Here is a 16861-nt window from a genome sequence, read left to right on the forward strand (position 1 = left end):
CATTCACGCAAACTCAGCCTAGCCCACTGACTTCCGTTTTTGTTTTCAACTTTATCGCAAACTGACCTGACCCACATGAATTACGGCTGTTACTAGTTTACAGTCGTTAATGCTATGTTCTATGCTCCAATTAAACAAGATAAATATAACTTGCTACATGACAAAGTCTGAATATATCCCGAAATAAAAAGGTTTCTCTTAGCGAATATCTGCCCACAGCCGCTCTAATAAAACTCCTGTACAACAGCATGTACCATTGCCATGTGGGTTCTGGTAGTCCAGTGGCAAGTTCGTCCGACCTTAATTATGCTTTCCCCTCAGCTGATGCTGGTTCGATTCTCGGAGGGGTCGGCAACAATCTATTTAGCCAGCTGAAACATTTAATTTGTTCATATTTTAGTTGTAATGTTCATTTTCAGCAAAAATATTTATGTCTCTACAAGTTCTTTGAATTTGGTCGTTCCTAAACAGCATTTTAGTTGAAACTCTGCTCACAGATGGACTCACACTGGCTCAATAAACGAATGAATAAATAAAAAAACACAGTAGTCATTATATGTTAAACGGCATACAAATAAATTGTTGTAAACATAGTACTGGCAAGTGTAGCTAGAAATCAGGAAAAGAGAGTACGGAATATTTCCACTGCTGGGAGGCGAACCTGCGCAAAACCGCATGTCAACCTGACACCATCACCACTACACCAGCACGTGTGATAAAAATCAGGTGGCGTTACTTTTTATTTTCCTATTTGTTGTGTCTTTGTAGATGGGGATGTATGATTTTTCTGGCGGTGTCTCAGTAGAAGTCATTTCAGAAATAATTTGTCAGAAAATTCACAGAATATCCAGATTTGAGAACCAAGACCAGACCCGCTTCGGGGGAGGAGACCAAAGTGAAGCTGAGATGGGAAGAAAATGCATGAATGAGGCCAAAAATGGCTTTGGCGTGTTTCTTATGAGGAAATGACAACATAACATGATTAAAAGTTCCAAAAGTTAGATTTTTAATTATATGGAACCTTTACAAAATCTGTTCAATTCACTTCTCAACTCCGTCCTCAATCTTGCATTTTTTAGCTATAACACCCTCTTTGGTTCCAGAATGCTATAAAGTCTGACAACTGGAAGGAATTGGACTGACAGAATGGGCGGGGCTGACTCTGGTGCAGCTCCACCTTCTGGTGCAGCTCCGCCTTTGTGGTTCTGCAGCGAGCACCACTTGAAATCATTTGATATTTTGTGTTTATGTGTTTTACTAGACCCTGAACTGTTGTCTAATAGTGATCGAGAAGGTAGCATGGCTCTTGTGAATTTAGTTCATATGGATTGGTTATTATAGTTCAACAGTCAATATATTTTCAGAGTAACAGATTAACAAACTTTGTTACAGAGAGTAGAGAAATAGTTTGCTGCAAACAGCTATGTCATTTCCACTTGGTTCCCGCCCTCATCAATGAACCACATGGATCACCTAACAGTAATTTGGTTGTAGTTTGTTTTTGCTTTTGTGAGCGAAGTTTGAGCATTTCATATTTAGCTATTGATGTCTTTTTACAGGACAATACAGCCAGTCTGCAGTAGATTCTTCTCCCAGTATTCATACCTGGACATTGGATACTCAGTGTAAATATATTTATATTTTTTCCTTACACAACAAAGTTGCTTATAGCAGTTTAAAATGTTTTGCTATAATTAAAAGGATTACAGCTTTGTTGGGATTTCAATAACACTCACAACTCAATGTATCTGGTTATGTTTGAATTTCATATTACATCATCTACAAATTCTGTACCATGTTTTAAAGTTACATTTGGGAGAATATGTGTTTTGAGATTCAACCGCTCCTTGATGTCTAGCCAAAACCTGTTGGACACAGGGCAGATTAAGAATAGGTGATCAAGTGATTCATTGGAGGATTTGCAAAAAACGCATGCCGTCAGTTCAAATTTAAATCTTCTATGGAGGAAAAAATCCCCTGGATAAGTCCTATTACAATTTTTGAAATGTGTTTCCTTCACCGTTGGAGCGATAGGTAATTTGAGATATCTTACATGCACTTTAACTGAAAAGTCAGGTGGAGGGTCCCTATTGTAATTATGATGAAGTTTAGATTTAAGAGTTGTAGTAAGTAGGATTGCATCTTTTATCATTGAGTGGATAATTTAATATTTGTAGTTTAGGCAGGGTGGGAGAAACTTTAAAATAGGCCAAAGTGTTTAGAATCAAATGCTCTAAAGCCTCTGGAACAGCTTTACAAATTTTTTTAATATTCCTTTTTGGTACAATGTATATTGAATTTGTTCTGAAACACTTCATGTTCCAAGAAGAGGCCATCATTGTCCATCAAATCTATAACAAAGGCAACACCTTTCTCCTGCCATTCAGGTGTAAATATTGAATTCCTGTTAATAAGAATGCACCTGTTATTCCATAATAGGGATCCATGTGGGATGTCCTTTGTAGAAATGAATGCACTGGGGGCGAAGAAGACCTATCCAAAATGGCGGCCGGCCTCTACATGCTTTTTTCAATATGGCGTCCGCGTGATGGGCGTAGTTAAACGTTTGACTCCGCCCACGTTTCGCCCCGCCCCGATCGTTCCTTTGTAGAAATGAATGCAGTGGGGGTCGAAGGATATGGTGTGGATGATCTGCAGAGAATATTTAATTTGATTTTATTCATCTTCGTAGGTAAAACGACCAGTTACTGGAGGCAGGTAACGTTTAAATCTCGTTTTTTACCGACCAGACTCATAAGGGGCTTTCCGCTCGAAGGAGCAGTTTAAATAGTTTCAGTTTCGTTCTTCTTTGCAAAAGCAGCTCGCTTAGTGGGAGTCTGGTTTAGCTGCTGGTCAAGGTTCGAAGGTAATAGTTTGGGAGAGTTTAAGTTGTCTTAGGCTTCGAGGCGTTCGTCACTGTGAACTTAACTTCTCCAGACGAAATTTAGTAAGTATGTTTCATTTTGAGATCAGTAACACAGATGCTATGGTGTTTAATACAAATGCAGGTAGTTTGTGTCTTTGTGGCACATTTGAGCTAGAATCGCATTGTTCATCTGCTGAGTTTCACAGAAACGAGCCGAGCAGCAGAAAGAGAAAGTAATATTAACCCATAAAGCAAAGTGAAAGTAGCTTTTTATTCAAGGGCTACAAAGCTATTGATCTGGTGTGTGGCTTATTATTATTATTATCATTGTTGTTGTTGTTATTATTAATGGGTATCAGGATGCATGTCCGGTGATTGTAGAAAAATTATAAAATATTTTATTAAAGAGCAAGTCACCCCCTACCAAAGTCTTACTCCACTCCCACTTCCTGTGTGCAACAAATGCTGTTGCCTGGCAGACCGAGAGGGCGGAGCCACTAACAAATACACACACAGGCTCACGACTACATTGAACATCATAATGTTCCAGCAACGTCATAGTGTACCTCTTAGCCAATAGCAATGGCAGATTCAAATTTAAATATTGTGCAGAATTTTTACCTGAAGGGGGCGCAACACTGACAGTTTTAGGCAGTATATTTCAATTTTAACTAAGATGCACTAAAGTGCCATATTATTGACTACACGTGTCTACAGCACGATTAGACACTCACTATAGTTTAACAGCTAAAAAAGATTTTGGGTTGACTTGCTCTTTAAACACATGGTTTTTTTTAACAGGGAATCCAAATCTTTTAAAGGCTGATACACTGTACTGGACACATGAGAACAGCATGACAAAATAGTACAAAAATGATTATTTTTGTTATCATTTAAATAATTTAGTAATAAACATTTTAGTCTGTTTTATCTCAGTGATGCACGCTCTGAACAAGTAAAGGATAAAATCAGAAAGTTCGTAAACTAAAAATTATTTTTATAATATAAACTTGGAAAACTATTGTTTTTACCTTGTTACTGAACATTAATCTTAGTTTATGCTTCATTATAAGCCACAGTCTCTTAAATAAATAGACTCTCTAACTCCACACCAATGGAAAAAAAGTAAAAATTTCCTTTTAGTAATTAAAAATAATTCAGAGAAGTGAGGATTAAAGCAATACAAATGAATAATTAAAAAAAATAATATTAATAATGAAACAGTAATGGGATGTAATGGGTAACCTGTTTATTATAATTGTTTTAAAACCTGTAATTAAACCTGTAATAATGTTTTTAGTGTTTTCAGCCAAGTTCAGTGAATATACCACCCACCTGCCAGTTAAAGAGTTAAAATCCTGCAAAGAAAACCACACTTACATGCTTTTAAAATGTGGGATTATTTCTTTCCTCTTATTAAATGCAAACATTTTAAGAACCAAATTGGTAACTTTCTCCAAATAACAGCTAAACAGTCAGGACATAAGAAATAAGCAGCAGATCAGGGTGTGTAAGTGGAGCATCTAATATGTTTATTAGCACTTTTTTATGTGACCGATCACAGTTTTGCTTTACTGTTGAAGCAATAATTAGTGCATAACATTTCGCCAGAGGACAATAAATAATATTGTGGTTCTGGTGTGACCGCTGAAGTTTTAATAACTGAATTAAAGGCTCTTTCTGCAGAATCATCCTGGCCCCGGTATGCAGAAGATGAGCTACTTCTTCCCTCTGCTTTCCTTCTCCCTGGATGTGTGCGTGATGCATGCCATCCGCCTGGCCCAGCTCTCGCCTCTCCTCATCCCTCATCCTTTCATCACCCTGTGGGGGGGAGCACTGACCAGAGCCTCCATCCTCACCTTCCTCACCTTCACCTATTCTGGAGGGGTCGCGTGGATGAGAAGCTTCGAGGGGCTCCAGAGCTTGGGGGTCCTTTGCTTCCATTTCCCGGTGTACATCAGTCTTCTCTGGTTTCTGGGGAAGTCCACGGTGGAGGAACTTTGGGGCTGGCACTCCTGGGAATGGGTGAGTCGATGGGGTTTAAAACTGTAGAAGTTTATCAGAAATCATGGCTTTAATAAATTCACCTAAATGCACCAGATAGTATTCTGAGATGGTGGAAGATGGAAAATTCCATAATATTCCACACAAAGGAGTGGAAAATGTTCTTTATTCCATTTTTAACCACTGCATCATATTTGCGCTGCATATTAAAGTTTTAACACAAACATTTTTGAATTAAAGCTGAAAATGAAATCCAAATCTGTCACATTTAAATTAGAAATTTATGATCTTAATGAAACTGGGAGGCTGTTTAGGGATTATTTAGGTAGTATTTCCACAGGTTTCTGATACTGGCAACACTGGTGTGAGTTATAATGGATTATTTCGTACATAACTCTACATCTCTGTCTCGAATTATTAGAGATAAAACGAACAAGATGTTTTAGACCTTCAAAATCATAAAGTATTGTTAATTATGAGTAAGAAGGGTGTGCAGACTTTTGACTAATACCCCTAAAATCATGTAATTCATGCACGGGGACTGACTTTTGTGTAAAGTAATACCAAATTAATTGTTAGGAAGCATTTTAAAGGCCAAGTTCACTGTTATTTTTTAAATGTGATCATCATTCTGAATTTACCATACTGGCTAAATGTGTAAATGTATTCTATGTAGTGCCTTCTAGAGTTCTAGAACCCCCCAAAGTGCTTTACAAGCCATTCACCCATTCACACACACAATCATACACTGGTGGGGATGAGCTACAATGTAGCCACAGCTGCCTTGGGACGCACTGACAGAGGTGAGTCCACCGGTCCCTCCGACCACCACCAGCAGGCAAGGTGAGTTGAGTGTCTTGCCCAAGGACACAAAAACAGCATTCTCTGCTGGGAGCCGGGATTGATCCTACAACCCTCTTGATTACTGGACAACCTGCTCTTCCTCCTGAGCTACTGCTGCCCCAGTGTCAGCAATAGCAGTATTTTTCTACTCCTATTTCCTGAATTAGCCGCTGATAGAAAACAGACGGGGAAATGCTCAGATTAGAAAAGCCACTCAGATCTACGTCACATTAAAAATTAGCATTCGTGGACTCACCCATCTTGGCTTGCGACAGGAAAGGCTGTTGTCAGTTTAGTGTCCAGGAAACAGCAGAGAACATCTCGGTTAGTAGAAGCTAACCATTAGCATTAGCAAATCCCCAGCATGGCAGAGCTCCTTCAGTCTTGTGTTATTTGTCAAACTAAAGCACCAACGTTGCAGAGCAAACTGAATCAGAGTTACATTGCTGTTAGCAAATCAGTAGCCTGGCCTGCCAGACTCCTCCTCTGTTTAATTCTGCACAGAGAAAGGGTCTGGGAACTCTCCTATTCAAATAACCCTACCCCCTGAGAATTCTAACTGAGCCAATCAGCGCTGAGTAGCGTACGTCACACACCATAACACCGAGTTTGTCGAACATGGTGACTGAAGCGGAGTTCCCTGCGGCTCTTTCCTCTGTTCTAAATGACTTTGACATGTCTTTAAAACCACAACAAGTAGAAGCGCTAAAAGTATTTTTCCTAAAGAAAGATGTTTGCTCTGTCGCCAAATTCCATTTTTGACTACAGCTAAAAAACTACAGGGTTGCGGACGGCACACACAGCGATGCTCAGTTTCTCATAAACAACGAAGACAGCGACGGAGGTCGCTGCGACTCTTTCCTCTGTTCTATATGACTTGAATGTCTTTAAAACCACAAGTAGAAGCGCTAAAATCTTTTCTTCTAAAAAAAGTAAAAGATGTTTGCTCCGTTGCCAGATGCCTTTTTTTTTACTACAGCTAAAAAACTACAGCATCGCTGTTGCGCGGTACAGTCGGCATTTCCGTCTTTTTTCTGATTGGTTATTTTTGAGCTGCCTAGTCCCGCCCCTCAAGTGCCTCTCTGCCTGTAAGTTACCAGACCTTTCTCTGTGCAGAGTCACAGAGGACGAGTCACCCCGGCTTTCCACGGGAGCCGTCAGCAGCACGTCATAGTTGCTGAAAGGAACCGCTGTGGTCAACAGAACCTTTTCCACTAGAGCCGTCGGCAGAGCCGTCGGCAGCCGTCAGCAGCGCGAGTCGGCCGCGTCTCAGGAGCAGCATGCCTTTACGCGCCGGTTCTATTTTCTACGCGCAACGCGTCTGAAACGGGTCAAGTTCGACATTTTTGGTGAAGGAAAGACAGGAAATCGGACGCGGAAATGGAGAGAAGCTACCGAGATTTTCAGGATAAAGAACGTACTGCCTTCCGGTTGCTTTACTTTTAAAAAAGGTTACTAACTGTGCGGCCCCGTGAGAAGTTATCACCTAGCTAGCAGTCTCCTTTGTTTTTCAGGTCCGTATTGGCGATTATAAAACGGACAGAACATAAAACACAAACCATGTTGTAATTTTCTACTGCTCGTGTGACTTTGTGCTCTGTCGGTGACAGCTGCTCCCCTGCTGCTTCGCGTCTCGTGGGAAGGGCCAAGCAGCAGCTTACGTGAGCAAGACGTGCTGCTGCAGTAACGTGCTGCTGACGGCTCCCGTGGAAACCCGGGGTCAGGCAGGCCAGGCTAGCAAATCAGATGATAGATGTCAGAATTTCAGAAAAAAAGACCAAATCCTGCCGTCTCCGGCTCAGTTCTCATCTGACCCACTTCTACTTCCTGAAACAGGAGTGCTAGAGCTTTTTTTCCCACAGAGATGGACTCACATGGCATTCATTTATACTAGAGATCCACTAGCCTAGCAAGCCATATGTGAACAAGTAGTCTGGCCATGTCCCATAGACAGAGCATGGTCGTGAGGCAGACTGTTTTTCAAACTGTCTCTGCATGCTATTATACACTGTAGTGTAAAGCGCTTTGGAGTCCTTACTCTGAGAGGCGCTATACAAGTGCGGGTCATTTATTCATTTATTGGACAACGAACAATGTGACATACTCACTGCTAAGGATGTCAGTCAATGGGGCAGTCTGCAATACAATGTTGAATACAAATACAATGTTGAAAATAATGCAAATACATCCTTTTTCTAAATTAAGGACTTGGGTACCTCTCTCTGCTCTTGACTCAAAGAAAAGCCCAGGTCTAAATAGTCCAAAGGTGATGCCAATGCTGTTTCAAAAGAACCGCCGCCATATTAGTTGTTGCTCCATCGCATCATCCTTTCCTCCAAACCAAAGGTTAAGAGACCATTGCAAATGTGTTGAAAAACAAGTGAACTTGGTCTTTAAAGTCAAGGCCTGAACTCGCAACTGGTAACAAGCTGAAACCAAACTAAACCATTATTTATCTTCCATTTATGTTTTGTTGCTTTGAAGCTAATCGGATGATTTACACATATTTTTTTCCTCTTATTTGAGCCATTTAAAATTTCTCTGTGTTGATTAAAGTAATCTCTCCCAGATGTTGCAGGGTTACGCCGTGACGGCCGTGTCTTGGCTCTACTGGAGTCAATATGTCTCGTTGTTTTTCACAAAGAAGAAGCCATCCGGGAAGAAGACTGAACTGGACAGTAGTTCCTCTCTGAAGAGGCTGATGGGATACATGAAGCCTTATTTTTTTAGATTTGTTTTAGTGCTGATTCTGGTGGTTCTCTCGTCTTATGGTACGTTCGACCAAAGCATACTTAAAAGGTGTCCTAGAATTCAAAACCACATTTACCTTGTTGTTGAATAAAAGCAGCGTGGGGTGTCAAATATACCAAAACATCTGTGCCATCCCTGACCTGCTTTCCTATGTAAAATAGAAATGTTGTAATGGCCACAGAGAAAGGGTTTGCTCCGAGAAAAGCTGGTTAACACGCCATAAGCTTTGATAGACCTTAAATCAGCACGTCCCAACCACTTCAGTGTCAGCCACATATATACATTGGTGGTGAGAATGCTAACTGCATAGCAAACTACTGCTGATGCTAGGTCAATCTGTTACCGTCCTTATTGGACAAGAGGACAGCAATAAAGAAGAAATTAGAATGCACATGGAAGGATCCAGGATGTTCTGGGAATATCCAGATTTCTAATGAATGTCAGATAGATCTATAGCTTGCCTATTGAGTTATCTGAATACTGAACACAGCTGTACACAGGGTTTCTAGCTTCAAGCAGCATCATAGATTCATTTGTTTAAACCAGCCAATCAGCATGCACTAGGGCTGCACAATATATCGCAGATATATCGTTATTGCGATATCAGCATGTGCAATATGCATATCACAAAGAACAGATAAATATCGCAATGAATGGTCAGCTCAAATGTTTGCTACACATAATGCATTCTGTCAATCAAACGAAAGCATGATGTTTTTTTAACAAATCAAATAAAGCTCTTCACCCATTTGGCCAATTGGGTGGGTTCTCATAGGTTAGATGCCCGCCTCCGAGGCGGACGGCATTTAATTTTGATGGTTAGCAAACACCTGAGTTAGCTTTGTTCTGCTCTTCCCGCTGATTCTATTTTTCCCGGGATCCACTGATTGCCTTTTCTTGTTTATTTTCTTTTTCCCTTTCCTCACACTTTTTGCTTTTCTCATTTTTATGATTTTTTTATGTATTTGTTTTTGATTATTCTTGTTCCTGAGTTAAGTTTTTATTTATTGCAAGTAATATCGTCATCACAATATCAGTCACTGTTACCGCATATCGCAGGTTTTCCTAATATCGTGCAGCCCTAACACACACCTAATTTATTATTCATGTCCTGGCCGAATGGGCTCCTCACCACCAGCGGGTACATGTGTGTGTGAATGGATGAATCATACACTGCATTGTAAAGCACTTTGGAGTCCTCTAACTGGGAAAGGCGCCATACAAGTGCGGGACATTTAAATCCTATTTGACAGTTTTGCTTTCCCAATGGTCAGAACTGATCATTTCAATATCTGGCTGCAGGTGAGATGGCTATTCCCCAGTACACGGGTCGTATGGCTGACTGGATCATAAGCGAAGAAGCACCTGATGCATTCACACAGGCCATCACAATGATGACACTAATGACCATGGCCAGGTAGTGCAGCCTTTATTGTAGTCCATGTTTTATTACAAGACTGCATTTAAAATGTATTATTCATACATTAAACATGTAAAACATGTAATATACAGTAAAAATATATTTTTAGTTTGTGAAATGTTATTAAATCTACAAGATTGTGAGGATTTTTTAGCCATTTTAGGTGCTTCAATGCAGACTTTCACTCCGTTGCTTTTAGTGACGTTTGATCATTTTTATGTGTGTTCTAGCGCTGTGCTCGAGTTTGTGTGTGACCTCATGTACAACATCACCATGAGCCTCATACACACCTCGGTGCAGGGAGCTGTCTTCCAGGCTGTACTCAAACAGGAGATCGCTTTCTTTGATGCAACACCAACAGGTGGACACAGTCCCACAAACAAGCTGATTTGTAGAAAATCAGTGTTTGTTTCATCTTTTTCCTTTTTATGTACACTGGTGTCACAAGAAGGCTAATGAACAGCAACAATAACCTTCTGGAATTGTAATCTCTTCTAAAACGTTCATTTTGTCTCAGGTGAGTTGGTGTCCCGCATCACCACGGACACCAACGACGTGAGTGAGGCGCTGAGTGAGAAACTGAGTCTTGTCATGTGGTACACGGCTCGTTTTGGCTTCCTTTTTTACTTCATGATGAGCCAGTCATGGAAAATGACCCTGCTCACCTGTATGGGACTTCCCATCATCTGGGTCATCCCTGAGCTCACCGGACACTTCCACCAGGTGATAACAACAATCATTCTGGAATCACTGGTTGATCAGAAAACCCCCAAACTGGAAGATGTGTCTTAATGTTAAGAATAAAATGGACCTGTAGCTAAACTAACTCTGCTGTGCTTTGTAAGACCATTGCCGTGAAGGTTCAGGAGTCCCTGGCTAAGGCCAACCAGGTGGCCACAGAGACCTTCTCCTGCATGAAGACAGTGAGGAGTTTTGCCAACGAGGACGGTGAGACAGAGAAGTACAGGAAGTGCATGGAGGACACATACTCTCTGAATAAAAAGGAGGCTGTTGCTTATGCTGCTTCAACCTGTGCCAACAGCGTGAGTTCTAATCTAACCTGCATTTGATTTTGTTTACAAGAATGCAGCAGTGTGTTCAATAGCAGGGGCGGCGTTAGGCCCGGCTACTTGGGCTCAAGCCCCGAATGTTTCATGAAAAGCCCCAGATCTAAAACGTGGAATTAACATGCAGTACCAAAGTCCAACAGAGAGGGAGCAGCTGGCAGTAGTTTGTATACAGCCTGCCTGAGCCTCCACCACTGAAGAAGAAGCCCTTCAGCAGCCGGCTTCTTCTACACTCTCTGCCTGAAACGCAAATGTAAACATGGACATAAGGGCGTTTTTTTAGACCAAAAGTACCGCGACAGAACCCCAGCTTTGATGATACTGGTGTTGACTCAGGTTTGTGAGGCTTATTTGAAAATATTTGTTGTGCTGCTGGTTTGCCTAAAGTTAGCTTACTATCAGGTAAAGTTGTTGGAGAAAGAAAGGGAATATTTATTATCATCTCACACTAAACACACTAACAGGAACAATACTCTGCCCTGAATATGCTTAATATGTAGCTTCAGATAAAAAATTATGTGGTACAAGACATATATATATGTTGACTAGTGCGTGTCACGTGTGTGTGTGTGTGCGTGTGCGTGCGCGCACGTGTGTGTTAAGCCCCGGATCTTCTTCAGTCCTAAATCCGCCCCTGTTCAATAGGGGATTAAATTCAGTTTATTTTAAATTAAATGTGGAAAAACCTGCAGCAGGGTTGCATCCAAAGGGGGATGCAACCCTGCTGACAGAAAAGCAATTGGATAGGAACTTAAACAAAAGGAGGATTACATTGTTTGGTAGAAATGCTGTTTGAATGCTGAGTGCTGAATCAGAGACCGAGAAGTAGAAGACTCTCCGCTTCTGTCACACCAGATTGTAGCTCGGTATCTGTAAAACTAACTGAACTAATTAATAGAAAGTTCTTTATGGACTCCTGTTTTCATGTTTTCAGATGACCACTTTGGCTTTGAAGGTGTGTATTTTGTACTACGGAGGGACGCTCGTGACCCGGGGGTCAGTTAGCAGCGGAGACCTGGTTTCGTTTGTTCTCTATGAGCTGCAGTTTGCTTCTGCTGTTGAGGTGAGCTGCAAACCAAGACAAAACATCACATTTTTGTTTACATTGTTTATTTCTTTATTGCTCCCTCTTACAGTCTGTGATGCGTTACTACCCAGAGGTGAAGAAAGCAATCGGCGCCTCTGAGAAGATATTTGAGTATCTGGACAGGAAACCTAAAATCCCTCCTTCAGGCAGTTTGGCCCCTGAGAATCTCAGCGGACATATTCGGTTTAAAAATGTTCGATTTTCTTATTCTGGGAAAACTGAAGAAAACAATCTTGTGTTGAAGGTATGTGTTGGTTCTGCTATTTATTATTTTGATGAAAAGCTTGGTGAAACATTTACATTTCTACCTACAGGATGTGTCTCTGGAGGTCAAGCCAGGACAAATCACTGCCCTGGTGGGACTTAACAGATCAGGAAAGACCAAGATCAGGAAAGACCACCTGTGTCAAGCTGCTGGAGAGGTTTTACCAGCCACAAGCTGGGGAGATCCTTCTGGATGGAGAGCCACTGCTAAGTTACAAGGACCAGTTCCTACGTCAAAAGGTAATTAGTTCAGTAATTAGTTCATCCAAAATATAAAGAATAAGAGGTGATCTGTTCGATTTTTTTATCATTCATATGTGTTTCTGAAATAACTGGTGAACGTTTCCTCAGTTTTTCAAAAATCTAAAGTGGTTTCTCTTTGTCAGATTAATATGAATTCCCAAGCCAGCACTGTTGTTACACTTTTAATAGACTCTGTGCGTCAAAACTCCTGTAGAGCATTTCACTTCCGCTGTGAGCCGCTGCATGATTTACGGTTGGGTTTTCCATCAGAAGCGGCGATTTAAACTTCTCAAGATGTCTTGGGCATTTGCCGAATATTTCTGTAGATGATGTTAATCGACTTGGTGATCTCCCCCCCCCCCCCCCGCACCTCAGAGCAAAAGAGAGAAACTGCTGCCTGAGCTCCTTGATCTCCCTTGACATAGATTCATATTTAATGCGATCCACGACAATCCAAGAGCTTGCTGCATAATCATGATCTTCAGTCATGGGGATGGAGGCTGGAGCAGACTTAGCATAACCCGCGATAGGGATATCGGTGTTTCCATCCTCTGTGTTGTCAACCTCGGTTGCCATAGCCACGGTGTCAACAGGCCGAGGGCGGTGCTCCCAAACTCCGGGTCGCTCTGGCTTTTTCGTGAAGTCATTCCAGTGGAATAAAGACGGAACAACTTTTGGCTGAAGACATCACTTTCCAGAGGAAGACAAGAAGATCTCGCCAGTCTCAAAATGCCGACTACACTCTAGAGCTGGCCGTAACTCTGAAGTGGTCCCGTTTGATTTTTATCAGCCATTGTGCCCACAACTGAGGATCCTTGGGAAAGAAGTGAAAACTAATCGTTTTGTTAAATCTCCCCCCAGCAGTACACAGCTGGACGCCGCAGTGATGAGTGTTCCCACCTTCTGCTCTTTGTAGTTTAAGGCAATCTTTCTGTTTTTGTAATTTTGATGACTTTTGAGTCTGCAACAGTTGCGATTCAGCAAAGTAAAAGCACAATAAAGTTAGAGGAAATTAACAACTCTACATCCGGTCTCAAAACAGGAAGTTAGGCTTTCCTCGTGCACAGGGTCTATTAGCTAATTATTATAACAGTTCCCAAAAATACACACAAATACACAGGAGAATACAACTGGGATGTGCAGATGAAGACATAAGTACCAGGGATGCACCGATATGATTTAGGTCGACACCAATTTTCAGTACTAATACGGCTGTTATGGTTGATAAGTACCAGTATTCTAATTCTAATTATTATATATATCCGATATTTCAGCAATACATCCAAAATCACTGTCAAATGACCAAACTAATATTGCCCGACTAACCCCCTCCTGAAACAGATACATAAACTATAACTACATGGAAATAAACATTGATTGATAAAGGTTACATTTACATGTTTTTGTCAGTAAATCTGCTGTGGTTCCTTGTATCATTTTCTGTGAAAAAAGAGCTGTGGTGCTCCTGTTTCAGCAAGTCGGAGGAGTGGGGGCTTGCAAATCGATTACAAGTCCTACTCATTAATATTCATAATAAGTTCATGTTGCCTCTGATTGGCTAACAGCAGCATGACACTTGCTCTTCTTTCTTGGGTAAAAATAGCAATGTTGAGATTTTTTCTCCACAAATAACACAAGCTTGAGTGTGCGCTGCTGTGTTGTGGAGTTGCTAATGCTAATGATTAGCTTCTACTAGCCAAGACACGCTCTGCTCCTGCTTACTCTGGGTGGTCGTAAGCCAAGGTGGACAGGGCGGTTTATGCTAATATTCGTGTGACATAGAAGAGACTGGCTATTTCTGACCCGATCGTTTTCCCATCTATTTCATTTTCTATGGCTAATGCATGAGATGGGGGATGGAGAACTTTTCACCTTCAGCATATGCAAACTCAGAGTGATATATACACAGTTTCTCAGGGAACGAGACCTGTAATATCAATCTAGTTTTAACCAAATGCCGGATTCGGATATGTTAACAGATGACTAAATACGAATGTCAATGTCGTGCACCTCTAGTGAACAAACCTGCATGTGAAAGCAACACAAAAACGCACTGAAAGAAAAAGACGCTTATTCCAAATCTCAAGTCTTCTTCTTGTCCCTGTTTTAATTGATAGATCGCTGTGGTGAGCCAGGATTGCGTGCTGTTTGCTCGCTCTGTTCGAGAGAACATCAAGTATGGCTGTGAGGGTGCTTCAGATAAAGAGATGTACCAAGCTGCTGAGCAGGCCAGTGCTCACAAGTTCATCAGCGAGCTGTCAAAAGGATACGACACAGGTTCGACCCAGAAGTCCCCTCGCCGATGCAATAAATGACACAAACTGATGTTCGTGTTTCAGAATGTCTGGAGCTGACATAGCAAAGGAACTTCAACAGAATATCAAATTATTAGATTAATAAACAAAGTAATGTGGTATTCTCATTTTGTTATAGATGCAGGAGAAAAGGGAGGCCAGGTATCTGGAGGCCAGAAGCAGCGCATCGCCATCGCCAGAGCTTTAATCAAAAAACCAAAGATCCTGATCCTGGACAATGCCACCAGTGATTTGGACACTGAAAACGAATACCAGGTAAGGAATCGCTACATCTGCCAAGTTTGTGTGTAGTTTTTATTTTTATACATTTAACACCAAGTCTTGATTTCAGGTCCATGAGGCCCTGACAAAGCTAGCGAAGAGCTGCTCTGTGCTGATGATATCCAATAAGATGAGCATCGTAGAGAAAGCCAACCACATCATCGTCCTCAACAATGGGGCAGTTACAGAGGAGGGCAGTCATGAAGAACTGATGAAGAAAAGCGGCCATTATGCTGAAATGGTGAAAAAGCAGGAAACAGGTTTTAACCGTCCAAGAGAAGAGGGCGGTGCTGAGCAGTGATACGAATGACTGAAGTTGGATGTGTGGTTTTAAAACCTAGGCTCCTAAATGGATCCACTCTCATTATTATGAGACCGTGCTTTATAATTTAAGTGTTTGCTTGACTGTTGCACCTTGAAAGTCAGCGATTGTGCTATCTACTTTAGACATTTTCACTACTTCAGATCATCTGTTAGTACATTTAGTGTCATTAGTGTAAAAAATCTATTCAAATTTTAAATTACAATAACTGATCTGGACTGTTGATATTTAGCCAACAAAACATAAAAATCAGAACATTCATAAAGAAGTATCCTGAGATAAAGCACTTAAAGAAAATGTTCAGGGTTGCATGGTGGTGCAGTTAGCAGCTCGGTTGCAGCAAGAAGGTTCAAAGCTGTGTGAACTTTAAAAACATTGACTCTAATACTCGTTATGCAACTGCTTATTTACCTGGAGCAAGAAATCCCACCTTTTGTCGTTACTTCTGCTAGCCTAATGAACTAGACCAAACTCTTGCTTTGCAAAGTTTGGTCTAGGAAGGGTCCATAGGAACCTTCGAGGCCCATGGCAATATTCTGGCACAGTGAAGTGACCCAAGACCAATTATTATTATTATTATTATTTTTTTTTTTTTACCTAGAAATGTTCAGGCATCATCAGTTACACAGACATCCTATACATAGACGAGCCAATGTTGACTGGAGCTGGCGTAGTGGCAGGCCGCCATCTTTGATGGGTCTCCATTCACACCAGTGCATTTATTTCTACTGAGGATGGTGTTTACAAAACTAAAAAAACACATTTTAAGCTTTATCACAAAATCACACACACACACACACACACACACACATATATATATATATATATATATATATATATATATATATATATATATATATATATATATATATATATATATATATATATATATATATATATATCCCAAAAGGCAGGCAAGGAAAGTCAACAATAATCCTATGTGATTTGTTTTTTGCCGGTTGTTGCAAACGTAGGCTAGCCTAGTGAACTAGACCAAATTCTTGCTTTGTAAATAATATATTTATTTAGTCTGGCTTGCCAGGCTAACCATAGGCTGCACAAAAGGGGGCATAATTGCTCACTGACTGCTTAGACTCCAGTTGGGTTTGGCAGGCTAGTTAAAGACCCATCCAATATGGCAGCAAAGCTGATTACACTAGCGCCAAATGGCACATCTACGTATTTATGTCTATGATTAGTTACATAAAGTAGTCAGAAATGAACCTGACTTTTGCTCATTGATATGAGCTCATAAACACGATAATAATAAAGTAAAACTTGTTTTATGTTGTGTCACTTTTACTTTGGTGTTTGTGTTTTGTTGCTTCACACTCCTTGAGGTTGCAGTTGTAAACATAAACATTTTAATTTATAAGTCATGTTATTTTGTTAATATCCTAGAGTTTCTGAATGTTCTT

At 40.8% G+C, this 16861-nt stretch overlaps 1 protein-coding gene across 1 annotated transcript; it reads left to right on the forward strand.

The window, feature by feature from the left end:
- The first annotated feature begins 2591 nt into the window (after positions 1 to 2591).
- tap1 (transporter 1, ATP-binding cassette, sub-family B (MDR/TAP)) lies at positions 2592 to 16729 on the forward strand. Its single transcript, XM_015949769.3, is given in 14 exon segments — positions 2592 to 2718; positions 4553 to 4891; positions 8283 to 8484; positions 9767 to 9881; positions 10115 to 10245; positions 10402 to 10607; positions 10730 to 10927; positions 11886 to 12014; positions 12088 to 12282; positions 12353 to 12406; positions 12408 to 12542; positions 14663 to 14822; positions 14979 to 15115; positions 15192 to 16729. Coding segments are annotated over 14 exon segments (2337 nt in total). The 5' UTR covers positions 2592 to 2613; the 3' UTR covers positions 15423 to 16729.
- The last annotated feature ends 132 nt before the right edge of the window (positions 16730 to 16861 follow it).

Source organism: Nothobranchius furzeri, chromosome 5 (assembly GCF_043380555.1).
Source record: "Nothobranchius furzeri strain GRZ-AD chromosome 5, NfurGRZ-RIMD1, whole genome shotgun sequence".
In the NCBI taxonomy this organism is placed as follows: Eukaryota; Metazoa; Chordata; class Actinopteri; order Cyprinodontiformes; family Nothobranchiidae; genus Nothobranchius; species Nothobranchius furzeri.